This window comes from Petaurus breviceps, unplaced genomic scaffold (assembly GCF_028583685.1).
Source record: "Petaurus breviceps papuanus isolate PSGF00001 unplaced genomic scaffold, PetGlider_PUasm1.0 139, whole genome shotgun sequence".
Classification (NCBI taxonomy): domain Eukaryota; kingdom Metazoa; phylum Chordata; class Mammalia; order Diprotodontia; family Petauridae; genus Petaurus; species Petaurus breviceps.
The window spans coordinates 10569491-10594800 of NW_027185697.1; the positions used below are offsets into that span (position 1 = coordinate 10569491).

General features: G+C 42.8%; 1 protein-coding gene across 7 annotated transcripts in view; it reads left to right on the plus strand.

Moving 5' to 3' along the window:
- ZNF638 (zinc finger protein 638) overlaps positions 1-25310 on the plus strand; it is a 155889-nt gene that overhangs the window by 59801 nt on the left and 70778 nt on the right. For 5 of the 7 annotated variants that reach the window (XM_069066424.1, XM_069066397.1, XM_069066405.1 and 2 more), the window contains exon 2: positions 22936-24457. In XM_069066424.1, coding sequence (XP_068922525.1) covers positions 23138-24457 — 1320 coding nt within the window. In that variant the 5' untranslated portion in view covers positions 22936-23137. Of the gene's footprint in view, positions 1-6787; positions 6949-22935; positions 24458-25310 lie in introns of those variants that run through there. The other 2 variants (XM_069066445.1, XM_069066454.1) reach the window with 2 other exon arrangements.

The window sequence follows — 25310 nt, forward strand, 5'->3', positions numbered from 1 at the left end:
TACGTTTAGAGTCATTTTTTACAGGTATTTGGAGGATTCAAGCAAGTCCCTGCTTTTACTCCACCATCTTGTCTTTGCCCCTGTTTTTTCTAATTCATTCACTTTCCTTCTAATTTTTCTCTTTTGTGATTATTTTAGGTTTATTTGTTGATTCTCTAATTTTAAAAAATGCATATTCACTGTAGTAGATACCTAGCTGCCACCTGGTGCAGGGGATAGAGTAAGCAGTCCTGGAGTCAGGAAGACCCAAGTTCCAATGTGGCCTCAGACACTTACTAGATGTATGACCCTGGGCAAGTCACTTAACCTTGATTGCCTCAAAAAATATGCATGTTCATGTAGCACAGCGAGTAAGAGCACCAGCCCCAGTGTCAGGATGACCTGGGATCGAATCCAGGCTCAGACACTTAGCACCCACCCAGAAACACCTGGCCGTGTAACCTTGCGCAAGTTACTTAACCCCAATTTCTTTAAAAAAATATGCATGTTCAGTTCATTTACTCTTTTTCCTATTTTGTTAATGTATAAGGGCATGATTCCCCCATGAGGATTGCTTTAGCTGCACCCCTCCCCCCCCAAATTTTGGGATGTTGTTGCAGTATTATTTTATTTTACATAGTTATGGTTTCTATGATTTGTTCTCACTCATTCTTTCAGATTTCACTCATTTGGGTCTGTATCTTTTCTTTGTGGTCCGAGACCCCCTCCCAGGACAAGTAGAGCTTTCAGGCATAAAAACCCCCAGACCTCATCCAGTGTATAGTTTCATCTTCCTTCACTCCTAGGAGCGTTCCTCATTGAAGTCCCCTCCCACCTTTCTTCTTTTTCTCTTCTTTTCAGCCTTTCCCCTGTCTTCCTCACCCATTCCTGTCCTTGTAGGCTCTTTGCTTTCTAAGATCACAGAAACTGCTAGCCCTTCATTGCTGGCCCTTGATTTGACCCAGACACATCCCTCCTTCCTTTCCCCCTCTTTCATGTACTCCCCCACCCCCTTGTTGTGCTGTAGTCTCACAAAGGAAGCATTCCCCACTAGGCAGTGTGCAGCCAGCTGCGTTTTGTCTGGAGTGGCCCCTGTCCACCTCGCACTCTTACCTCTGCCAGATTTCCACCTTCATCCCTCTTCTTGCAAGGCCTTTCTGTTGTCCTCCTCTGGCTGTTGCCATTGCATTTATTCACTCCTTCTGCATTTCTGTTGTTTGAGAAGCAAACCCTCTCTTCAGTTATAGTTTTCTTTCTCAAAGTGTTTCTCACTTTTTTTATTATTGAATATTCATCTTTTGTCGTATGTTTAAGCTCCTATCTGCAGGATAGTTCACCCTGTGCTGCACCCTAAGCTCCAGTACTCTTGGAACACATTATTCCCTTCACTCCTCCTTTTTCTAGGGGGTATAAAATAGTCTGGATTATCTAGTGTTCTTTCCTTTGTGTGTGAAGGTCTTTCTCCGGAAGGCCTGCAAAATTTGTTTGGTGAGGTTTGCAGATTCATATTTTTTTTTTTCTATTCTGCCCATTATTTTTGCTGTGCAGGATGTAAATTCTGTTCTTATGATTTTCATTTCTTTTTCAAACCACTCAGAAACAGTGTTGTGGTTCTCTGTTCTCAACTTCCACGGGGTCCTCTGTTTCATCAAATGTTGGGTCACTTTTCATTGTTTTGCAGTATTTATTCATAGATGCCTGAACTTGTTTACTAGATTTGGGGGTCACATTTCCTTCTGATGTTAGAGTTTTTCCTGTTGATTTATCTGTTCATGTTCAAGGTGTTTGAGATTTCTTTTTCCTAGAATCTCTGGTACTTTCAGTGTCTCCTCCCCATTCCCTTATTTTTCTGTTACTTCTCCCTTCCTCCCCCCCCCCTGCAATTAACATTTCCTTGGGGGCTAGATCTCTAAGCATCTCAGCCTTCCCCCCACACTGGGCAGCTTATGGAGCACCAGCTTAGTTCTCTGCCCCAGCTGACTTCTGGGTGATCAGAACTAGCCCAAGCTGGCCTCTGTGCTATTCCCTCAGGCATGCTGTCCAGCTCCCTGTGTGCCCTGTGTACAGTCCTGGTGCACTGTCCTACCCTCTGTTCCCCAGTTCTCTGGCCCAGCACCAGCAGTTCAGAGCCTGATTTCCAGGCCCTAGCAGATCAGAGCTGGGATATAGGGATGGGTTTGATGTAGGTCTGTGTGGTGTCCTTGGGTCTGCTAGTGTAGCCTTGGTGCTGGTAGTGTGCTAGGTGGAGGATGGTTCCTGAGGTCATTGAGTGCCAGTTTCTGGATTTCTGTTCTTGTTTTTTAACCTTCTTTTGGATTTTTGGTGCCCTAGATTATGGAAATAGCTAATGTTGTTTTATCTTTGGCACATAATTTCTGTTTTGGGGAAGTTTGAGAGGTTATAGGGATCAGAGAAAATGTCTAGTCTGCTGTATTGTTGCTTGTGTAATTTGGAAGAAAATATCCCACATTTTTAATATTAGATGTTTAGCTTGAATGTTCTGTGAGCTATCAGAGGTAGATGACTCTAAGAGTTGGAAGGAATATTTGGGGTGCAGACATGGTCTCTTTCTGATTTCTCACAGTAATCTGGCCTCTTCTAATCTTGCTTCCCCCTTTCTCCCATTCATATCATGATGAGATGCCCCTGAGCCTTGGAGGCTGGGCTCTCGTGTTAGGGCAGTGTGGGGCTGAACCACCCTCCCTGAGTTTGATTGGCTTCATCTACAAAAAGGCAGAATGGTACTGAAGGGTTTCTTAAGGATTTTCCAGGTCTCGCATTGTATAACTCATGGTTATAATGACAAAAAATATGCCATGAAATGGCCATTTAGGCGGTATGAATTTCAAAGATGGAGTTGTGATGCCATGTCTCAGCTTTTTTATTGTAACTTGTCTCTTTAGTTTCTCTGTTTCTCTTTAGTTACGAATGTCTTGTGGGGAAGGAGCACATCTCTGGGGTCATATTTGTGATAGCTTTTTGTAAATGCGTGCTCAGTAATAAATCTGATTGGTGAGCACAGTAGCTCCACCTTCTTTAGCCCCAAAGCGTCTTAAATCGTAGCAAATCTGGAGGAAACAGCCTTTGTGTTTACACTGAAATACATACAAGGCCAACTAGAAACACTTTCACTGGGGCAAAAGTACTTGTAGAGGTAGTAGGGGGCAGTGGTAGACCATGGCTCAGTTTTGGCTGCAGAAGCACTGTTAGAGGGGACGGTTCGACTTTACCTATGGTTCTGAATGTGGAGACAGGTGCACATAGATAGAAGTTTGGAAATGGATTTCCTGAGTCATTATGCCAAAATAAAGCTTATTTGGGAAGGAAGTGGCATTATCCTCTCCACCAGCTTCTTCCTTCTTCTGTCACGTTGGGGTTGTGCTTCTTGGGAGACCTGGGACTTCGATTTCCAGGTCTCTTATTCTAAAGGACTTCTTAATGAAGTTTCCTTCCATTCTTGCCAGAATTATTACTATGATTTTTCATTCTTGGGGCAAGAATCAGAAAAGGACCCTCAAACCAACTTTGTAATCATGGAAATAATACAAGAAGTAATTCAAGACAAATTTAGTTGCTCTGGGGAAAGAGCACTGGTTACGATAGTGATTTATGGAGAGGTGTTGGTGGGGTTGGGGGGTGTTACAGCATTATGTCTTCTTTCCTCCCTTCCCACAGTACTCACAAGACTCCAGATTCTGGGCTCCAGGGCTCCTGGCTCTGGGCTCCTGTTCAAAAGAAGCTCTGCCACCACAAGTTCTCAGGACTCAGTTCTCCATTTTCTCTTCTGTAGCTGCTCTGCCACCAGATCTCCGGCTCAAGGAAAATTCTGACTGTGCCTCTCTGGGGCTTTTCTTATATACACAGTATTGCCTACTTCCTTCAGCCAACCCCTTCCAGTTAACAGGAAACAGGAGTTCATACCTTCTGTTCCCCCAGTCAGAGACTTGATCAGTTACTAAGTGTTAAATATCTGCTGCTTTTGCCAACACAAAGGGATCTTCAAATTTAAAATTACATTACATTACAGGCATACAGGGTGAAATGACTTGCCCAGGGTCACACAGCTACTGCCTGAGGCCAGATTTGAACTCACAAAGATGAGTTTTTCTGACTCCAGACCCAGTGATCTATCCACCACACCACCTAGCTGTCCCTGAGATAGAATATATATATATATATATATATATGCACACACACATATACCCATACCCACATATACATATAGATAAAGATATATATGAGCTAGAATACCGTGTTTCCCCGATAATTAATTTTTTTTGGACAGAAAAACACCAGAAGGCTTATTTTCAGGGGAGGGCTTATTTTAATGAACATTGACAGCAATTTTAATAAACAGGTAAATGTGAACAAAAAAATGTACCTTTATTCAAAAAGCAAATCACTGGGGAAGAACAGGATGATGTGCTCACTGCTGCAGCTCTGATTGGATGCAGCTTGGAGCACTGCGTGCTTTTGGGGGGGGGGACGGTGCATACAGAGGGTACCATAATGTAGTGTGTAGCGCAGGGGATCACCTTCACTACAGTAGCAATCTCAATAGGGCTTATTTTCGGGGGAGGGCTTATTTTCGAAGAATCTTACACAGTAAGGGGAGGGCTTATTTTTGGGATAGGTCATTATTGGGGAAACACGGTAGGAAAAACCTCCCAACAAATTTGACCCACTGCAGCTAAACAAAAGGCAAAACTATATTCTTGGGTTCTCTTAAGGAAAAAAAAGTGTACCACTCTAACTGCTACTCACAGAGTATATTGTATACTGAGTGCTAGGGGAGAGGGAGTGACCATCCTTGTGGTCTGCAGCACCCGCTGGGGCACTTTCCCTTATCAGTCAGCCAGCAGGCATCATTAACTCTTAACAAAGGCTTCATAAGAACAGTAGGTATTAACCACTTTGCCCATGAGCCTGGGATACACTGCCCCACACACACTGCTGGGCTCAGATCTGCAGCGTGACAATGGCGGTGAGCATAGGTAGGATCCCCGCATGCAAAGGCACCTCCTGCCTGATGGCATTGCCCTGCCTGGAAGCCTGTTCAGCTCCCCCTGGGGTGCAGCACCCTGAGGCCCCCCAAGGTAGGCTTCTCTCTGGGTGCTCAGGCTTATGGCTGCCAAGGGCCATACTCCTAGAAGCTGCCTCCTCCCTCTGGATCTGGGCATGTGAGGAGTATATTTCTCTGCTCCGGATGGAGGACCTTAGACTGGTCCAGAAGCTCCTTTTCAAAGCCATATGACTGATTAGGGGTGGGGAGGTACAATGAGAAAGTCCCTTACTTGCCTTTCGGTGGAGGGAGGTGCTGCCCACACCTGCCCCTCCCTAAAGCCTTCCGGGGGTGTGGTGTAGCTGGCTGCTTTTCTGAGCTGGGCCTTAGTTCCCTCAGTTAGAGAGGACCTTTAGTCTCACCAGCATTTTGTGCTTACATCCCGGACCTTCTTCAGGGGAAGGAGACATCAGTGTATATGTAGCAAGGGCGGCCGGTAATGGTGATTGATAAGTTTTATTTGGTTCCATTACTCCCTCTGACTCAGGGTCAGAAGATGGGTTGGGGATGTGGACGCTGAGGGTGCCCTGGCTGGGTGTTGGATTCTAAGGGTCTGTGGCTGTGGATCAGGAAAGGAGGCAGTTCATAGAACTCAGCCCCTCGGCGGCATCGACAGGCGTGACACAATCTCTGCCTGGAATTGGGGGTTGCGCAGGCTTTTTCCTCCCCTTACTCCTGGGGCCCCATCTGTGTTCATCCCTCACCTGAACTATTCTAAAATAATTTTTTATTATTCTGAACTTAAGCATGTCCATATTAAAAACAGAGGAACACTGTACACGTGGTGTCCTGTATGCGTGTGCACATCCTGGGGGGCCAACGCCGTGCCGTGGCACCCTCCCTTACAGTCAGTCCGAGGCTCCTCTGCCGAGGGGGACCGTGTCCGCAGGAAGCCTGAGCCCCAGCCGGGGCACGAGCGGGCCTAGGGGCCGCTCCTCGTCCAGATGCGGGCCGGGCGTGAGGAAGCAGCATAAAGAAGCCCCGGATTGGCAGACCGGAGGAGGGCCTGTGTAGGCCTGAGCTTCCGCGGACGGCAGCGGCAGCTTCCTACCGTGGTGCCTCGAGAGGCGGAGGAGCTGTGTGCGGGAGCTCCAGCGTGGGCCCGCACGTGGCCTACGTGAGACCCCCCCCCCTGCCACGTGAGAGGCGCCCGGGCTGGGGGGCGGGGGAACGGAAGCGCGCCCTGGGGCAGGACATCTCGGGAGGCGAGCCAGTCGGCCATGTCTCGCGGCCAGGCGCGGCCAGGCGCGGCCAGGACCCTGGCCCCAAAGGCCGACAGCTGAGGTGGGTGAGATGTGAAGAAGAGGGGAAGCCAGGGTGGGAGCAGCTGGCCCTATGGACGGGTGCAGACCGAGGTGGCCGGGGCACGGCCCGGGCAACGGTGCAGGGACAGGAGCTGCACCGCTTGGCTGGTGGGAGGCTCCGGCGCAAGAGACCGTGAGCTGAATGTTGGGGTGACACAGATACACGTGCGGAGGCCGGAGGCCCCAGCTGGCGCGTGCGCGGTAGTCGGGGACCCGCAGGTGCATATCTAGGGAACCTGCGAGAAAAGGCAGGGCCGAGCCTGGAGGGGGCAGTGGGCCTAGCGGTGCGGGCCAGCACGCATGCGCAACGCCGTCTCCCTCCGCCGATCGGTCGGAGTCCGGCTCTCGGAGCCTCCAAAACGCGGTCTTCTCTCCGCCTCCCTGGGGTCCGCTTCTCATTGGCGCATTGGGGCAATGCGCACGCGCTTCCGCGGCTGGAGAGCGGAGGGGGGGGGCGGAGGGCGGTGCTGCCACAGCGTTGATAAGTGCGCATGCGCGGCGAGATAGCCGCGGGAGCGGTAGCTGCGGTGGGGGCTCCCATCGAAGGGAGTTGAAGAAGCTGTGGGGGTGAGAGGGCCGGGGCCGTCGGTCTGCTTGACCGAGGTAGGACGGGGTCCACGGGGCCGGGCGAGGGCGGGAGGCGGCGCTGACATGGGCCGAGTCCGACCGTGGGGAACGGCCCTGGCCGTTCGCCGACAGGTTGGTTGTGGGGTCGGCTATTGTGTGTGGTGTCGCAGCGGCGGCGGCGGCCGGCGCCTAAGATGGCGGCTGCACGGGGGGCGGGCGACCAGAACGAGGCCGGCGGCCCCCCTCCCGCCGCGGGCGCCCCTCCCCCCCCCGCGCCCGGCCCGGCGGCCTCCCCGGCGGCCGCGGCTGCAGCGCGGCCTCTGGGCCCCGCGGTGGCGCAGGAGGAGCTGGAGGCGCGGGGCCGAGCCGGGCCCGGGCGTGCGCGCGCCCCTCTCCGGGGGGGCCTCGCCGCCTCCATCCTCCTGCTTAGATCCGGGAAGACGTAGCCGGGCCGGGTGAGGGCAGCCCCCGGGGGCGTGTTGTCAACCGAGGGCGCCCTGGGGCGCCGCCTCGGGGCCGCGGCTGCGCGGTCACGGGTGAGCCAGCAGCTCGCGGAGCCCTGAGACTCCGTGCGGCCTGGAGGGGCCAGGCTGCGGCCCGGAGCTCATCGGGCTCCCCGATCTTCTTGGAGCCGCGTTGAGCGTTCCCTAGAGGTTCGGCCGCAGATGGTTGGCTTGAATGTCGTTCGGGGCGAGCCTCTTCCGAGGAACGTCATCCCTGTTGTTGGGCAGGATTCCTCGGGAAGCTGCGGGAGGGCGCGATGCGCGTCTGTTGTGGTTACGTAACGCCGGGCTGGCGGGCGACCCCTCCGGGGCCCGAGGGCCGCGGCTGCGGCCCAAGGTCAGGCGCGCCCCCTGCGGCGCGGCCCCGGGAGTCCCGAGCGCGGCGCCGAGCCGGGCCGCCAGCCTCGCGCCGGCGCGCCTTTGAATGAAGTCCTGTAGCCCCGAGGCTGAGGGTGGGGGCGCAGCGGCCACCGCGGCCCGGCCTTCGTGTTTGGTGATGCGGATGGACCTTCAGCATTACTTCTTGGTCCTCAGGCCTCTTTCTCTTGCCAGTGTCTCGAGCTTCAGGCCCCTTATCTCTCCCCCAGTACAAACTTCGATCTAATAGGTCTCCCGATGGCTCCTCAAACTGAATCCATCTCAAGATAAGGATTCTTTCTAAACTTTATCCACACTCTGACTCTCTCCTCCTGTCAGGAAGGAAACAAGCATGCATATATTAAGTGCCTACTGTGTGCCAAGTGTTTTACAAATAGCTCATTTTATCTTCACAACAACCCAGGGAGATATGCTCTTCCCCTCCCCCTTACAGTTGAAGAAACTGAGGCAAACAGGTAGAGTCACTGCTTTTGCAAGTGTCAGAGACCAGATCTGAATGCAGGTCTTCCCTACTCCAGGCCCAACGTTTTAGCCACCATGCCACCTAACTATCCCTTACTATTCATCCCCTTCATTTAACTTGTTACCGGGGCTTAATTAACCAGAAGCAACTAGGTAGGTGGTACAGTAGACCTGGAGTCAGGAAAACCTAAGTTCAAATCCTGCCTTAGATACTTAATGCTTTGTAAACCTCGCAAATAACTTCACAACCTGCCTTTGTTTCTGTGAAATGGAGATAAAAGCATGTATCTCCCAGGATTGTTGTGAGGATATGAGATCATATTTATAGAGAGCCTTGCAAATAAATGCTAGTGTTCTCATTTCTCACATTCACTTATCAAATCCTGCTTTTTCTACCTCTACCTCGGCAGCCTGTCTTTCTTTCCTCCCTGTTAGCACTCCTGCCCCAATGTCAGTGAGCCATTATCAAAGTCTGTAATTCCTTGAGACCCTTCAGAAGATGGTAAATTTGAATCCCAGCTCTCATAGCAATCCCCTATGTGTAATCCAGAACAGGAATATATAAAATGAGGGGTCTGGGGGGGCACTGCTAGTGAATGGAAAGTATGCTGGCTTGAGAGTTAGAGGACCTGGATTTTAGTTCTGTGCGTGTGTGTACATGCATACACATATTTACCTGTGGCCTTGGACAAGTTCTTACCTCTTTCTTCATCTTTGTACAGGCAGGAAGTTGCACTAGATGACTTCCAATCCTCTCTTTTCAGGTTCTTCTGTGTCTAAATCCTATAAACTCTTAACTGGACTGCACCCTCCCCTCTGAGCATGCTCCTTTAGTGCCTCACTCGAGCTAGGCACCTATCCACAGCCTGGACATACTGGAGGGGCTGGTTGACTTCCCATCCATTTTGCTTTCTTTGTTTTGATCTCAGTCAGAAGTGCTTTGCCTATAGAAATCTGGCTCCTCGTCTTGCAAGCCCAGCTCAGATGACATTTTTCTTCATGAAGTTTTCTCTGATCCCTTCTCTTCTAAAGAAGTGACCACTTTTCTTTCTCCAGAACTTGCACAGTCCTTGGTACACAGTAGTTGTTTCTGTACCCCTGCCTCTCTGGCACATTGTGCATGCTTGATGGACAGGGGAGCTCAGTGAGGCAACAGTTCGATTTTCACTTGAAAGTAAACATTTTCATCTTAACATTCTCTTTGTCTTGTGGCTCAAACAGCACACTGCATCAATTCATGGAATTTGGTCCTTTGGAATTCTTATTTTTAAGTCCTTTGTATCTTCAGTCTTGCCTTTGATTTATGTAGTTAATAAATGTTTTTGTTAAATAGAATTGAATTTTCTTGGATCATTTTAATACAGTTATTTCTTTATCATATGCCCCTATTGGATTGTAAACTCCATGTGGGTCATCTTGGTGTTTTTGTGTTCTGTACACAGTAGACAGTTAATAAATGCATCAGATTTCCATAGTAAGACATAGCGAATCCAACTAAATTACTTAGTAGTGTAAAAGATAAGATTTTACCAAGAAATAAATATAGCTTGCTAGTCAATCATAGTCTAATGTATTTTTCTGAGAATGGTATGAAGATAGAAATTGAGAGATCCCAAACTGAAAATGACCTCATTAAAGAGCGGTGTCCTTGGAGTCAGAATATGTCTGGTCTAGTTCCAGTTCTTCTTTTTGAGAATCTTGGGCAAGTCCCCCAGTTTTCTGTCACCTCATTTTCTCATCTGTAAAATGGGATAACTGTTCCACTTAGTTTATGGAGTAGTTGTGAAAAACAAATGGAAGACTCCACCTCATGCATTTATTTAGGTAGTGCTGTTAGGCTTACTGATTGTTTGCTTGGGCCTTCTAAATGGTAGTGCAAGCATTATCCTCATTGTACAGATGAGCGATTTAAGCCTGTGAGGTGACTTTTATGTGGGGCCCTAGTGATGGATGGATCGTGACTCTGTGCACTCTCACCCCCTTTGGAGACTTGGGGCAGTAGTAACAGCTGAAGGGCTTAAGGTAGCCATGGGAAGGAGATAATACTCTTAGAAATGCCATTTTCAGGTGAGAAAACTGAATCTCATAGAGGTTATGTGACTTGCTGTCAGTCACCCACAGTGTCAGAGAATGAACCCAGCTCTCTAGGGCCCAAGCCAATCTACTATGTCCATGTGTGTATGTGAAAGTGCTTTGTAAACTGAAGTTTGCTGTAGATGGCAGCCATTTGTCCTGGGTCTGGCAGGTACCTGCTTCCCCTAGCTCCTCTAGAGGAAAAAGGAAGCGTGGGAGTCACTTCAGAAGATCCCCTTAAGAGCACAACTAAGTTCATTGTAGTCCTTTGTCTTGGTACTTGACTCTTGCTTGCCTTTCTCAATTTTTTTTTTCACTTATCTCCATTATCTGTCTTTCCTATATCAGTAAATAACTTCCACCTCCCTCATCACATTCTGTTCAACCCTGTATTTCATTAGCATTTTTCCTGAGCCAAAGATGCGAGTGTCAGTAAGTGCCCTGTATTTGCCAGGCATTGTGCTAAGTTCTGGGGTTACAGAAGCAATGCAAAAAGTCTCTGCTGTCAAGGAGCTAGATCTGACAGGGGAGACAACATGCAAAGAAGTCCATGAAAGAGAAAGATGATACATTGGAGAGAATCAACAGAGAAGGCACTAGCATTAAGGGCATCAGGAAAGGCTCCATGTGGGAGGTGGGATTTTAGCTGGGACTTGAAGCGGGGGGGGGTGGTCAGTAAGACAGAAGAAGACTGGAAAGGTTGTAAGGGCCTGGTTGCGATTTGTATTTAAGGAAAATTAATTGGCTGACTGGAGGACTGACTGAGGAGAGAAGAGATTTGAGGTAGGCAGACTCCGCCCCCCAGTAGGCTATTGCAGTAGTCCAGGTTTGAGACCATAAAGGCCAACATCACCAGACAGGTGACAGTGTCAAAGAAGGGAGGTGGGGGAGGACAGGACATGTGGAGTTTAAAATGTATGCAGGACATCAAGTTTGAGATATCCAAGAGATTGCGGAGGTTCAGAGAGAGGTCAAATCCAAGAATCATCAACACAGAGATGATTGACTCCATGGGAATTTAGGGGATCCCAAGTAAAATAGTATAGAGGGAAAAGAGAAGAGGGCCCAGGATAGAACTCTGCTAGAATGGGAGGCCTCCAGGCGATGCCTGGGAAAGAATAAAATAGAACTGGAGGCAGGCATTTTCTTACCTATTGCTAATCCTAAGAGTAATGTGCAGAAAATCTCCTAGTCTGGATAACAGAACAAAGGGCTCCTTTTTTCTTCTTTTGAAGATACTTCATTTAAGTAAGCTAAATTATAGTATTCAATATACTTATGGGTGATGATATCAGCACCCCTAATAGGAAGGGTTACCTAAAACTTCTTGTGGAGATTTCCTCAAATTAATTTTGGACATTGGTATATTGATTGACTATTAGTCCAGCTATCATAGGGGCTGAATAGAATATAAAAGTGAGAGGGAATCCTAAACATAGGTTTTGGATGTTATGGACAGATAGATTGTAATTTTTCACTATTCTAAGTAAAGAAGCTGTCTTTTTAAATAACATGTGTGAGGACTTGACCATTCTTCAGTCACCTAAGTTTGAAGCCTCAGTGCCATCCTGACACAAGTCTTTAAGAAATACTTTGTGATTAATTGATAATGATTACATTAGATCAGAAGTTTTTATAAGGACTTGCAAGATCAGTTTAGGTGACAAAGAGAAAATTTGGTTCCAACTACTGTTTGATTACAGTTGAGTCATTTACCTCTGAATTTTATGTTTCCTGATCTGCAGAATAGGGGCTAACATATGTATACACACATGCATATATATTTATTCTTTTTGCCTAATTGAGGTGGTTTTAATTTTTCTTGAATTTGTTAGAGTTTGGACAGTTTTTCAGATGACTAACAGCTTCATATCTTCATTCATGTCTTTTTAGGTTGGGAGTTTCTGGGTGTCAGATTTATTATTTTTTTTATCAGATAGGTTTACCATAGAGTTTTCCCAGTCTGTTTCTTCATATTGGATATATTGTTTTCTGTAGTATGCCATCTTTTGTTTAATAAAATTCAAGAGTTGGATGTCTAATGAATGCAAGTGTCCAGAGGCCTGAGTTATAATCCCAGTTGGGCCACTGCCTCATTCCATAATTGGGGAAATACCTTCCCCTCTTTGGACCTTACTCTTCTCGTTTGTAAAATTAGGCAGTTGGATTTAAATGATGTATTTCTCAGATCCTTTGCATTTCTAATTCCTGTGCTCAATGTAGACTTGTTTTATCCTAGTATCTGTTTTTTTTCCAGTGCTTTTAATGAATGAATACTGATCTTTCACACGTTTTCTTCTCTTTCTTTTCTTTTCTTTCCCATTTGGTTCTACTGATCTGTCTTTTACCCCATTTTTCAATAAGCAGGGTAGCAGCACAGTGGGTCCAGTGCTGAATTTGGCATAAGGAGGTTGGGGCCTTTATGTTTCCTTTTGCTCTGTGACTTGTGGATGAGTCCCTTAAACCTCCCTTGAGTGGCAATTTCCTCTTTTGTAAAGTAGCAGTAATATAATGTCCATCTCCATTGAAGTAGTTCTGAACCTCAAATGAGGCAACATATGTAAATCATTTTGCAGAATTTTGAAGTACCACATAAATGTCTGCTGTCATTAATTATCTGGATAATTTCTTAATTGGAGGATATTTTGAAATTTGTCAAGCCCTCCTTTATCAATTTTTATTTTTCTGACTCCTTGACAACTGCTTGTTTTTCTAGGTGATAAATCTTTTTATCTTTACAAAGAGAAAATTAGGCCTTTGGACAAGAATATATCAATTTGGGGGGGTGGTATTAACATGTTTACTGTGGACTAGATTGTAGCCATATACAAGGAATATCCTAATTATGTAGTTTTTTATTTCTTTCAAAATTGTTTTAAAGTTGTCCTGGAATGTAAGCGCCGATTTGATTTGATTTGACTGATTCATTTGATGTAGATCTCTATGAACAAGTTTAGAAAGAATATAAGACCCTGTTTTGTGTTTTAGATTTAACATATAAAGGAAAGTTGAGTTAGAATAGGCTGTATTTTTTGGGATAGTGCTTTAGTTCATATGGCAGGGGTTCTTAACATTGTGTGTGTGTGTGTGTGTGTGTGTGTGTGTGTGTGTGTGTGTGTGTGACATGAACTCCTTTGACAGTCCTGGTAAAGCCTGTGGACTCTAGAATAATGTTTTTAAATGCTTATAAGATATATTACTGAGGAGATCAATAATAAATACAATTAATAAAATATTTTTAAAATTCCAGGACCCTTTGGTGTGGGGGTGGGTAGGTGCTGGTGGATAGCTGATTAAAAACCCCTGTTAGAGACTATACCTGCATACTCCTTGCTGTCAGATTAGTAGTTTTTGAGGGAGTATTAATTCCAGGCAGGGGGCTCCCAAGATCTCTTGGGGTGTTGCCCTTTCTGCTTCTATTTGCTTTTGCAACTTCTTCTCCTGGCACCCCCGCTCCCTAGGGAACAGTTAACTTTTATCTGTTTTTGTGTAATTTTTTGACCAGGGAAATTGGGGTGAAATTTGAGAGTATGAGACCAAATTGCTTACTGTGATCTTTATGCAAAAAACTTTCTTCCCTTTTTTCAGGACCTCTTCACTACAGTCCAGAAATAAAGATGAGTCTGTAGTCTGAAACTCTTTGTTATAGTAACAGGGGACCTTTCGCACTACTCTTCATATGTGGTAACCAAATTTCTAGGAGTCTGTTAGTTTTGTACCACCCTGAAAACAACTAATGACTTAAAGGTTATTATGGGAACTGCCCTTCAGTGCCAATGCTATTTGCATTTCCCATCCATCATACCTCATTTAGGGTAGTGTTGGAATAAGGAGAGTAGTTTTATCTTAAGCTAAATGTTAAAAGTTTTGGAAGAAACTGCACAAAACTTGGTTCTGCTGAGGTTTTAAAAAAAGATTTTGTGGCATGTTGTGATGGTGACACACTAGTGGTTTGTCTCACACATCATGGTTTTTGATGGCTTCATATTGTAAAGCATTAAAACTTTGCTAGACACGGTAAACTGTTTTGGTCTTACTCCTAATAATCCCTGAGGAAACTAGATATCCCCTAGTTAGCAAAACATTAGGTTAAGAACAGAATAGTTAGCATAAAGTACAACTTTTAAAGTTTAAGATCCCTGGAATGGAGCAGATTGTAGCTAGCCCTAGGTTCTAGGTCCCTTGATTTTTGAGCTTGTCTATGTAAATTAGAATGAATAAACTGACCTCTTTTGAGTTTGCCTTGGTGATGGCAGTTAGGTCTCACAACATTGTCTCTACCATTATGGAATATTTCTGGGGTCTTACTAGTTACCTAAGCCCAGGTTACTGATAAACTGAAGATCAAATGTATTTCTTCCACAATTCCAAGAATGGGATAATAGGAAGCTCTTAATTGTCTCACAGAAGGCTCCCAATAAAAGTTAGGGTGGCCCTGTTAAACCCAGAAAGGCAGTTCCTTTGTGTTTGCTACTATAACTCCATTTCCTAATAAAACTTCTAAAACCCTTGTTTAAGGTTGATGGGTTCAGGATTATTTTTTCTTGGGGCGGGGCTAAAACTTTATAATAATTCATATTTATGTTATGATTTAAGGTTTATAAACTACTTTAATCGCAACTCTGTGATTTAAAGTGTGAGATACTAGTGGAAATATTTTTTATCTGTGCTTCAGAGATAAGGAATTGGAGGCCCTGAGTAGTCACATGGCTTGCCTGACCCAGTAAGTGTCTGAGGTAGGACTCAAACCTGTTTCTTCTGTTTCTAAGCTCATCCAGCATTTTGCACTGTGCCACATGACTTCTGTTATCTGAAAATCTGGATTAAACCAACCTGTCCCTGACCAATTTGACCATGGGCTTGAAATATATTTGTAGTGTGGAATATCCACTGGTAAAGGAAGAGTCAAGAAAATATGGAGCAAGATGGTACAGTGAATAGAGTGCAGAACTTGGCATCAAGTAGAATAGAGTTTGAATCCTGCTTCAGACATTTAGTAGGTGTGTGACTAAGGGCAAAGTCACTTAACCTGTCCTAGACTCAGTGTTCTCTTCTGTAAAGTGGGGATTGGCCCACCTTGCAGAATTATTGGAACAATCAGATGAATTAACATAGGAAGCACCTGGCAAATCTTGAAGGGCTATATGTAAAGCAGGTTCCCATTAAACATTTTCATAATGAACTTCGCTGAATTGTAATTGTTTTTGTTCTGTGCACGATTGCAGATCTAATGTAAAACTTAGCCATGACTGGAACTTTTTCCATTTACCATAGTGTAGGAGGCAGACCACATAGTTCATTCAACATGGGGATGTTTCAGATGCAGAGATTGGTTTTAGAGTTGAAGTTCTGTTCTTGATTTCCTAAGAGATTCTGAGAGTTGGCCACCGTCATTCTCAAGACATTTTTATGTTCAGTTTCTACTCTTGTTTTAGACTTGCTTTAAGCCTTAAAGAAGTATACGGAATTGTCCTTAAACGGCATGTTAGGTAGTTGTTGAAATGACATGCCTATAAAAAGAATAATATTTATGGGATTTGACCCTTCCAGATTTAAAAATGATGGTGTATTACAGCCCCTGAACTTCCTGTTTTCTGCTTTGTTCCCTGATTCAGAATTCACAGGAAGCAATAGACCCTAATGTAGCTACTGTTTTGTAACCGATGTTATCAATGTATATAAGCTTATATTCCCTTCTGCTTTCCTTTAAGCATGAATGGGCCAAGGAAATATCACTGTTTTGCCGCCTTCTGTTCTGAGGTGGAATTAGGAATAGATTTTCCTATGGCAGCAGTTTTATGGAGTTTATATTCATTTAACATGAAGAGTCTCAACTGACTTCATAAAATTTATCTACCTTTTCACACTCTGCAACCCATAAAAATGTTTAGGCTCTAACATGGTTTGCAGAGTCTGAAAGCTTGTTTATAGACACCTATTTTTTGAGTGTTATTATTTATTATTAAACATTCATTAGGTGCTTCCTGTGTGTTAGGCTATAAAGAAAGGCAAAAGAGACAGCCCCCCCTCTTGGGGCTGATAGGAGACGAAGCATTCAGTGCAAACAAGATGTGTGCAGCACCCAGCATTGAGGGGGTTTGGGACAGGCTTCTTGGACAAAATGGGATTTTACCTGGGAGCTTGAAGGAAGTTGGGAGGCAGAAAGAAAGGAGAGACCTAGGCATAGGGGACAGCCAGAAAATGGAAAAGAACCAGGAGGTCAGTGTCCCTGTACTGGAGTACATGGGAGTGTGTAAGGTATAAGAACACTAGAAAGGTAGGGAGCAGGTTAGGAAGACCTTTGAGCAGCAAACAAAGGCTTTTATTTAGGGAGCCTGTGGATTTTATTTGGGAGTGGGGGTGGAGAGTGACGTGGTCAGACTTGTGCTTTAGGAAGATCACTTTGACAGACAAATGTGGGAGGGACTAGAGTAGAGAGAGGCTTGAGGGAGAGAAATGAACGATCAGACTTTTGAAATGTTATGGGTGTAAGGTGATCAGGGCCTGCACCAGGGTGTTGGCAGTGTCAGGAATTGGGCATATACAGGAAATGTTATGAAGGTAAAATTGGCAGGACTTGGCAACATACTGGATGTGGGGAGAGAGAATAAGGAGCTCAGTGTGACATATAGGTTGTAAATCTGGGGGACTGGGAGGATGGTGGTGCCCCCAGCAGTAATTGACAAGTTAGGAAGAAAGGAGGTTGTGGAGGGGAACCATAATGATCGGAGGTTTGGACACGTTAAAACATTTATAGGACGTCCATTTTGAGATGTCCCGTGGGCACTTGGAATTGGGAACCTGCTGCAGGTTAGGAGAGAGAGAGGTTCGGGCTGGACAAATTGCTGAGAATTATCAGCATAGAGATGATAATTGAATCCATGAGAACTAATGAGATCACCAAATGAATTTGTAAGTAGTATAGAGGGAGAAGAGGGGACAGGGCACAAGAAGGAGTTTTTGGAGACATCCATGTTTAGAACACAAAGATCCAAAGGTAGGAGGAAAAACAGGAAAGAATAATGACCTGAAACCCTAGAGAAAAGTGAGGAGTGTCAAAAGAGGGTGATCTTAACCAAGTCAACAGCTGTAGAGACGTTAAGAAGCATTAAGACAGGGGCGGCCAGGTGGCTCAGCGAGTAAGAACACCGGCCCCAGAGTCGCGATGACCTGGAGATCGAATCCCGGGCTCAGACACTTAGCACCACACCCAGAAATAACTGGTGGTGTAACCTTGAGCAAGTTACTTAACCCCGATTGCTTTAAAAAAAAAGCATAAAGATTGAGAAACATCCGTAAAATATGGCAGTGGTAGAGGTCATAGGTAACTTTGGGGAGCCTGACTGAAGAATTAAGAGGCGAGAGAGGCACAGCTTTTTCAAGGAGCTTAGCCCTAAAAAGGGAGATATGTGACTAGCCGGGATGGCTAGATCATGGATGGAGGAGATGTATTCATGTGTGTGGGCAGTAGGATGATAGAGAGGGCAGTCTGAAGAAGATGGAATGGAAATCCCTATTACTAGAGGTCATGACAGAAAATTTGTTGTCAATTCTAAATGACTAAGAAAAATTTTGTTTCCCAGTAGGTTAGAAAGTACTGTTGAAGACTGCTTGTTTATGACAACATAAGTTTTTTTATTCTTTTTGTTTTTGCATCACAATAATTTCTGGATATTAGCCTCCCCCCCCCCAAAAGCACACATAGTGAGTCTTCATTTATAACAAGAATAGTAAAGTAAAACCAACTCACATGATAGTGTCTGACAGATTTAGTCTGATGTATGCTAAATTCTGTACCCATAATTATTGGTAGTAAGTTGCAGCTTTCTTATGCCCACCATATGAGGCATAGGCCTCTTCATTATTCTTTGGGTCACCCCAGCTTTGATTATGATTAGCATTAAATGTTTAAGAATGTTGCTCAGTGGAAGCAGCCATCACCAGGCAGGTTAGGAAGACGAGTTGAGCTGAAGGAAGGGGCAGGGATAGACATTTATGGAAAAGGAAGATAGTGCAGAAAAGGCACAGAAGTGTATTATTGTGAAAATATCTGACTAACGAATAGAAAGTCTGGCTGAAGTAGAAGATTTGCATAGGGGAGAGTATTGGGTAAGGACTAGGTTTTCAGAACATTTCTACCAAAATATGGATAAAGTAAAGCATTTTAAGTGTAAAGCATTAAGCCCTCAGAAAATTCTTTTGACCTAGAGCCTGATTTCTGCATAATTTCCAAATAACTACTCATTGTCTGAAGTCTAGAGCATAAATAACCAGATTTTTACCTCGGTGATTGATTACCCAGGTGTGTGATGTTGCATTCATAAATATGTAAAATGTCATCCTTCTCTGGATTTACATAAGCCTGATTTTTTTTCTAATTATGATTATAGATTTATGTTGTTATACTTTGGAAACCCCCCCCCCCCAGTTTTCCTTTTTTTTTTTTTAATAGGAACCAACTTAAAAATGATACTCAAAAAGTTGGTGATGGCTTATATATATATATATAATTTTAGGTGGTAATATACCATAGAGATATCAAACACATGGCCCATCTGCAGGCTGAGCTAGATTAAAATGTAATTGAGAAATATTTGACAAAATGAATAAAATTACAATAAAGCATAGTTAATACTACATTTTCTGTACCTATAGATTGATTAAGTGGCCTCCCTTTCTATCAGAGTTTACCACCACTGGTACAGTAAGTCATATTGAACTTGGAGTCAGGAATGCCTGTGTTTGCCTGTTCCATAATGGTTTTGTAATTGACAAGTCAAATAACCTCTTTTAACCTCAGTTCCCCCATTTGCACTTATTTTACAGGATTGTTGTGAGAACCCAATGAGAGAATATATTCCTTTGCAAACCATAAAGAGCTATGTAAATGTTAGCTATTATTATTATTTTTCCTACCTTTGTGTAACTTTCTACTTGTGATTCATAGAAGCTATTGAGTTAATTTTATTTTGTGTAATTTTTTTTTCAATATATAACTTGTCCAGCAAGGTAGCTACAGAGTTGAGTGCTATTTAAAACCAACTGTATTGGCACTTACGTTCTCTTGATTATTATTTCTGCACTTAAATAGTTTGGAAATTTAGCTACAGTGAGTGAAGTTGGACTGTGTGTTACACAATGAGAAAACAACCATGTTTTAGCACAGTCTTGAAATACAGTAATGTTTACTAAATGCTTATTGATTGGTTAATATTTGAACACAAAATAGTTGAAGAACCTGAAAGACAGGTTGAGAAAGTATCAAATTTAACCTATTTAAGTGAATTTCAGAAAGGCCACACCAACACTATATAATGGCAGTAAATGAAAAACATACTTTGACAGACTTGTTCAAGAACATTGACATTTTGTTTGTAATTCTGCTACACAACTTGGGAGTTGGCTAGAAGGGACTGTTTAAAGGGATTCCTTATCCTTTCAACTCCAACTGAAATGCCACATCAGCCTTTTCTGGTCTTTTTCAGGCTTCAGATAACACCTCATTTTGCAATTTATAGTCTTATTTATATCTTAAATGTAGCTCTCTGTTTGGATGTCTAATCCCCCAAATAGATGTTGAAACTATAGGAGGCCAGGGACCTTCTGTTATCTAAACCTTGTAATTTCCCTTTGTAGCATAGTGCTTAAAAATGTTTAGCTTCATGTTTTGTGCAGGCCGAAGCACAAATACTCCCTTGAGAGATATGAAGACTGTTGAAATCAAAGTATTTAAAGGGAATGCTTTTTCTGTCTTTTGTTTCACATTGAGGAGATTTTATCCCAAAATTTGATACTATTCTTTGCAGCATTGCAAAGGATATTTTTATGTTCCACCTTCAGCTGGGCAAGTTAATTTAGTGTTCTCAGTCATCTCAGCAACATTGATAATATAAGAAACAGAGAAATGACCTGTCACTTGGGCTTGGTATAGAAAGTTTCCTTAAGCAGTAGTTCACTATACCAATGATCATAGGTCCAAGCCCTAGCCATACTTTGACGTTAATTGTAAGGATCATTCTTGAACTTGAGTTTCAGGAGAATGAAACAAACTTTTATTTAAAATAAAAAAAAAAAAGATTACAAACCACCTGGCCCAAGAAAAATGAAAAGGGGAAATTTTAGGGATATTGTAACTCCTAAATTTATTTTTGTTTTGAGACAGTACATTTTCAACCTTATTTTTGGAAAACAATTTTTCACATATTCTGAAATAGCTTTATTGTTTTAGCCTGGGGAGGGAGAATTTAGATCTAAAGAAGTATATGTAAGTAAAGAAGAGAGAAGAAAGTGTCAAGTAGGGGTTGGTGTGGGAGGAGCCTACCTATGTTAAATCAATGGAGAAAAGGTTTCCAAGTGACCAGTATGCACACTGTGAATTTCAAATTAAGTGCTATTATTTGAAATATATAAATGTAAACATTTTCTAATTTGTTAAAGATACTTGAACAGTAATCAGCTTTATTTTCAAATGACAAAAAAAGGAATACTCTCCAAATCGAGTGGCACAGAGAGGATTATGGTGATTAAGAGTACATACTGAGCCAGTAAAAACTAGTAAAAGACCTTTGCTTTCATTTCAAAAAGCGTGTATTAAGCACTTACTTACACAGGGCTAGTACCCATTCCAGTTTCTGGACAGATAATCTGTGGATAGCTGAACAGACAATTAAGAACATATAATAAACACTGTAGTAGTTTCATTCCAGTATACTTTTTGTAAAAAAATTCATGACCAGCAGCAAACATGTAGGAATTATTCAGAGAAATAAGCTTATAGGAGATGTTTGAGGTATGGATGGAACTAAAAAAAAAACATGTTGAAAAACTGCATAAAAATACACATATAGGAGTTGTGGAGTAGATATAGGAAAGTGGACAGTCTCAGCTGTTGCTCATGGAGGAACAGGAGGTGTTAAGAAAAGGACTAGGGCTGAACATTGCCAGACCAGCCTTAGTAAGTCCCAGGAGGAGTTTTATGTGTCTTCTCCCAGAGAACAGAGGGATGTATTGAGCACAGACAAGATTCAAGACCCTGACTTTTTTGCTGATCATTTGGACTAAAATGACTAAATCACATTTCATATTCAGGGCTTGCCTTACAATAAATGTTGTATAATTTCAGAGTCCCTTTGTACCCCAAAATCTATTGCTTGTTTGTTGAAACCTTAGATCCTTTTTTTAAAAAGAAAAGAAAATCATATTGATTTCTGCTTTTTCTGTACAAGGTGCGATAGAGCTAAAGACTGGAAATAGACCAGTCTAGTTACAGTCTAGGGTTTGAGTAGGGAATAAATGGGTGATCAGGTTGAAGTAGTAGAGTGAAGAAGTTTGTGAAAGGCCTTGAAATCCTCCATAAAGAATTTGGACTTGAGTCTCATAGACAGTGGGGAGTCATTAAAGAATTTGAATAGGCTGGTGATATGATGAAAATGTTATCATGGAAGATTAGCTAGGTGACTATATTTAGGTTGGATTGTAGAAGAATGGATTAACTAGTTTAATTTTCTCCAATTTACAGGATAACATGCATAAAGATATGGGAGGTATGGCTAAATTTGTAGCATGAGCTAAAAGATGGTAACTGAATACACTGACTTGTAGTAGAGAGCACATGACATGGAGGCAGGCACAAAGGCATTATCTGTCCTTGGCCACCCATGCTTTGGTGTCAGGCATAAGGAAGAGTTGGCTAGAGGCTCTTTGGAGCCTAATATTGTCAGCCACGTGCTGGGTCAGGTGGCTCCTGCTTGAGGTGGGGGAAGGGCAGCCATGCTCTTCCCCTTAATGCAACTTTGAGGAGTATTTGTGTTGTATATAACACTCAAGTGTTATACATTCTGGTTGTCCATATCTTCTCTCTTTGGAGAGTTTCCAAGAAGGTTATGCCAACTTATAAAAGGCAAAAAAAAAAACCAAACCAGTTAGTATATAAACCCAGAATTCATTGTTAATGCACAATTGAGTATTATAGAGGTTCCAGTATATGTATTTGTGGGTGTTGGTTCTCTAGTCAAGTTAAATTGTTGCCAAAAGAAAACCCTATAGTTGTATTGCCACTTTATATTGTATAAGAATAGGTACTGAACTAGTTTACTTGCTTCTAAAAAGGATGACTTGTGATATGGCTCTTACAGTGTTTGATATGTCTCTTAAAATGTTAAGTTTTACTCTTCTGCTATCTTATTGAGAATTTAAAATTCTTAGTAGTTTATTAATCTCAAGTGTCCAACTTTTTTTGCCTATGTATTTTTGTAACATTACAACAGCCTGAAATCCCAAAATCATTTTTGGAAAAAAAAATTAAACAGTTTTAAGCATTGTGGAAGTCATTGCCCAGCACCTTGGACAGCTCTTTTTACTACTCTGGAGAAGATGGGGGAAATGTCCAATTACCACTGTCAGAGTATTTGTGTTTTTTAAGAACAAGAAAGAAAATCCTGGGATTGTTGTGATTTTTAAAATTTTTCTCCTGAAGCTTTTATTGTAAAAGCATTTGAAATTTAGCTTGATTTCATGATTTAACATTTCATAATGTTTTTCACTGGCTATAGAATCCACTTCATAAAATAGAGTTAAAATGATCTAATATTTGTGTTTTAACTTTCAGCTTTGTGTTATTCTTGGAAAATTTCGCACCACTTGTGAATTCCTTGAACCTGGGCATTGCAAACCCACTTCTGTTGGGCCCATCTCCTTTGCAGTTTGCTCAGATTAAGACACAGTTGGCTCTACAACAGCTGAATGCAGTTGCTTCACATGGTTCAGCATCACCTTATTCTTTATTAAATCAGTCATTCTTGAAAATAGCCATGTCGAGACCCAGGTTTAATCCTCGAGGACACTTTCCAGGTCAAAGGCCACAAGCACCTAACCCTTCTGGGATGAAGCCTCATGGAGGATATATGAGAACTGAAACAATGGGTATCCCAAGATTACACCCATCAGGAAGACCCCATGGAATTGGGCAAAGATTTGGGGGCCATGAGTCTTACCAGAGCATGGGCCCCCATAGGACAAATGTTCAGATGATGCAACACCGAACTGACCCAAGATTGGCCAAAGAAAAAATGGATTTTCATGAAGCCCAACAAAAGAAGGGGAAACCTCATGTTGGTCAGTGGGATGATAGTCCTCGTCCATCTGGAACAGCAGGACTGAAACGTGGTTCTGCAACACACATTACAGACCAGAGTCCAAAAGTGCATAGTCGATACACGAAAGAAAGTGCATCAAGTATTTTAGCAAGCTTTGGATTATCCAATGAAGACCTAGAGGAGCTCAGTCGATATCCAGATGAACAGCTAACTCCAGAAAATATGCCATTGATACTAAGGGATATAAGAATGCGTAAAATGGGGCGCTGGTTACCTAATTTACCTTCACAGAGAAGTGGTAAAGAAACTCTTGGTGGTGAGACAGTTTCAAGTAATGTGATTGATTATGGACATGCCAGTAAATATGGTTACACAGAAGATCCATTGGAAGTACGAATTTATGACCCTGAAGAACCTACGGAAGAAAATAAGAATGAATTTCAGTCCCAGCAGAATATTTCTGTGTCTGCTCCAAATGTGATTTGTAATTCAATGTTTCCAGTTGAAGATTTGATCAGACAGATGGGTTTCCAAAGTGAGTCCTCCAGTAATCAGTCGTTTTTCCCAGTTGATAGTGCAAACAAGATGTCAAATTTAAACATGACAGGACAGTCAGTCCTTGAACCAGTGAACTCTGTGAGCCAATCTATTAGTCAAGCAATGAGCCAGTCACTTATTTCTTCAATGAGCCAATCTCTGATACCACCTCCTATGAACCAGCAGTCCTTTTCAACTGAGTTAATTACACCTGTAAGCCAGCAGGAGAGGATTTCACATGAACCTGTGATTAATTCATCTAACATGCATATTGGATCTGGAGGTGGGAAAAAAAATTACTCGTCAGAACCTGATGCTCCTATTCAGTCTCCATTTGGAATTGTGAAAGCATCTTGGCTGCCCAAGTTTTCACAGGCAGGTGCCCAGAAGATGAAGAGACTTCCAACTCCTTCTATGATGAATGATTATTATGCTGCATCTCCAAGAATATTTCCACATATGTGTTCTCTATGTAACGTAGAGTGTAGTCATTTGAAGGTGAGTGGTTTCTAAAGATCACTGTATAATTCTCAGCGTCTGAGTAAATTTTATTCTACATTCTGATGTGTTCTGGTATTTATTGGGAATTAAGAAACTGATAGGCAATTAAATATGATCTTTATGTAAACTATAAGCTTTTGGAGATTTTAACACAAATTATCTGAATAAGATTAAAGTATTTCTCTGCTTGCATGAGAACTTAACCCTATGAATCATGTGAAAAGTTGATAATGTTGCATTTATCTTTGGTACGTCCTTTGGGGATCCTCAGCAGCTTTGCACATACCTATGTGTTTGGGGCCAGTGACATTTAATGCTGATTTAAGTGTGTTCTGACTGGGAAACATGGGCCAGATATCTTTTAATACTTAGAGATGAGGAAATGAAAGACTCTAAACAAATTAACTTTCTAAGATGACAAAATTTATGTCAGAACTAAGATAAGCATTATTTCTGTCCCTTAACACTCATTGGGTATATATTGCCTCTTTTAAAAATTATATACATATATACATATATGTATATATATTTTTATTGACATATTTTATGTTGTCTAGTTAAGGGATTCTTAGCCTCTTTTGTATTACAGACTCCTTTGGCAGTCAAAGGAAACAAATATTGAAATACAGTTATCCGAATATTAAAAAAAAAAACTTTACAGGTCCCACACTAAGAACCTTTGGTTTAGATTTTCCTCTGGGAAGTTCAGCAAAGCTAGGTTATAACATTGCCTCTTGATAAATGGAATTATGAATTTACTGAGACGTTTTTTACATGTGTAGCATATATTTTTAGAGACTATAAAATGAAGACAGAATATGGAGAAATATAAATGCGGATTTATCAGGTT